Genomic DNA, 1,701 nt, shown 5'->3' with positions numbered 1-1,701 from the left:
GAGAGAGAGAGAGAGAGAGAGAGAGAGAGAGAGAGAGAGAGAGAGAGAGAAAGAGAGATTCTAGCGAGTATGACAGACGTACAGTCAATCCTGTCTTAGCGAACACCTCTACAGAACTACGTACCTACTGTCTATAAAGTGCACTTGTCATTTCTCCCTCGAGTGGCAGCCGTACTATACGGTGAATCCACCTCTATGGAGCGGCCACCCGTGTATAAAGGACACTCGCGGTGTTTCCCATGAGTTGATCACTAAGTTCGTGGCGTTGTGGCATCGCGGGTTAGGTTCGAACCGACCCACCCCCCCCCCACCGGTATTGCATTCGTGTGCGATATAATAGAGAATTGTCCCTGCCTCCCTACTTCGCACGCATTATTTGTTGCTAGGGTAACAGAGCAATAAATCGTAGTTGCTATGACAATAGTGTGAGAAAGCCTAGTTACTGTGGCAACAGAGCAGAGGAAAGCTTAGTTGCTAGGGTAATGGACCAGTGAGGCGGTTCGTTTGTCTCCTGCAGTGTGCGGCTTAGTTCGTCGTCATGGCGACGATGATGGTGATTGTTTTTTTGCTCTTCCACAGTTTCTTGACGAGGTTCACGTTGACATGCAGACGTGTGAGGAGCTGAGGACTCCCTCACCCACCAGCCAGTTGCCAAACTATGTGTAAGTAACGCCATCTAGTGCCGCCCAACGCAAGTATCGCGCCGCCACCACCACTGCCTGTTCAGCCTGTTATTTTTAAGTTTTGAAAAGGTTTAAAAGTTTGAGCAAAAGACTTGAGCCACGAAAGTTATTTTTTAGCTACCAATTAAAAAATATAGCCACTGTTCACTTTATCGTATGTGCTAAGCAATGCATAAACAGGTGATGGGCATGGGAAAAGAGGCGTACGAAAACATTTTACGACACGACACAATTTGACGATCTCATTATTTAATCATAATTTTTGTGAGCAGTTAAATCATTCCGTAATTGTATTTGTTGCTTATTGTAGTAAAATTGCCACTGTTATTTGTTTGTCACATTTTGCGAAGGTGGCTTGCTGTAATCTTGCAATATTGCGTGTTTTCAGCCCAAACGGAAAGTACGGATTCTCAGAGAAGGTTGTGGATGGTATCTTCCTCTGTGTCAACTCTGTGATAGTCAACTTCACGTCTCCTGCCTTTCATGCCTGCCTACAGGTAAGTAAACAACACAAGTAAACAAGTAAACAACTAAAGAAGAAAATGCGCAGGCACACGTAAACAAGCAAACGAGTAAATGAGTAAACACATGAGGAGGGTGGAGGAGGAGGAGGAGGAGGAGGGTGGAGGAGGGAGGATGGGGGGCAGGCTTTAAAACAGGCCGTAACTAATTAATTAATTTTACAGTCATTGCTTGTGCGCATGCATCTCTATCTCCTCGCCACACTGTGTGAAAGAGAGTAGACAGGGACGTTGGGGAATTACAGGGGAGATCCGGCGGGGCCATCGGTAAATTGCTTGTAAGGGAGAGAGCCGGCGGGGGCATCGGTAAATTACTTGCAAGGGAGAGAGCCGGCAGGGCCATCGGTAAATAGCTTGTAACAATCAATGTAAGGGAGAGAGCCGGCAGAGCCATCGGTAAACTGCTTGTAAGGTAGAGAGCCGGCGGGGGCATCGGTAACTTGCTTGTAAGGTAGAGAACCGGCAGGGGGCATCGGTAAATTGCTTGTAAGGGAGAG

General features: G+C 47.1%; 1 protein-coding gene across 1 annotated transcript in view; it reads left to right on the top strand.

Moving 5' to 3' along the window:
* Positions 1-579: 579 nt before the first annotated feature.
* Positions 580-1,701, top strand: part of LOC106814224 (UHRF1-binding protein 1-like) — a gene marked incomplete at its 5' end in the record, with an annotated part of 7,207 nt that continues 6,085 nt past the window's right edge. Inside the window, 2 exons of the mRNA XM_014818523.1 lie at positions 580-662; positions 1,072-1,180. Coding sequence (XP_014674009.1) covers positions 580-662; positions 1,072-1,180 — 192 coding nt within the window. The remainder of the gene's footprint in view (positions 663-1,071; positions 1,181-1,701) is intronic.

This window comes from Priapulus caudatus, unplaced genomic scaffold (genome assembly GCF_000485595.1).
Source record: "Priapulus caudatus unplaced genomic scaffold, Priapulus_caudatus-5.0.1 Scaffold887, whole genome shotgun sequence".
In the NCBI taxonomy this organism is placed as follows: Eukaryota; Metazoa; Priapulida; class Priapulimorpha; order Priapulimorphida; family Priapulidae; genus Priapulus; species Priapulus caudatus.
The sequence above is the reverse complement of the archived record's forward strand: the minus strand, read 5'-3'. Positions and strand labels throughout refer to the sequence as shown.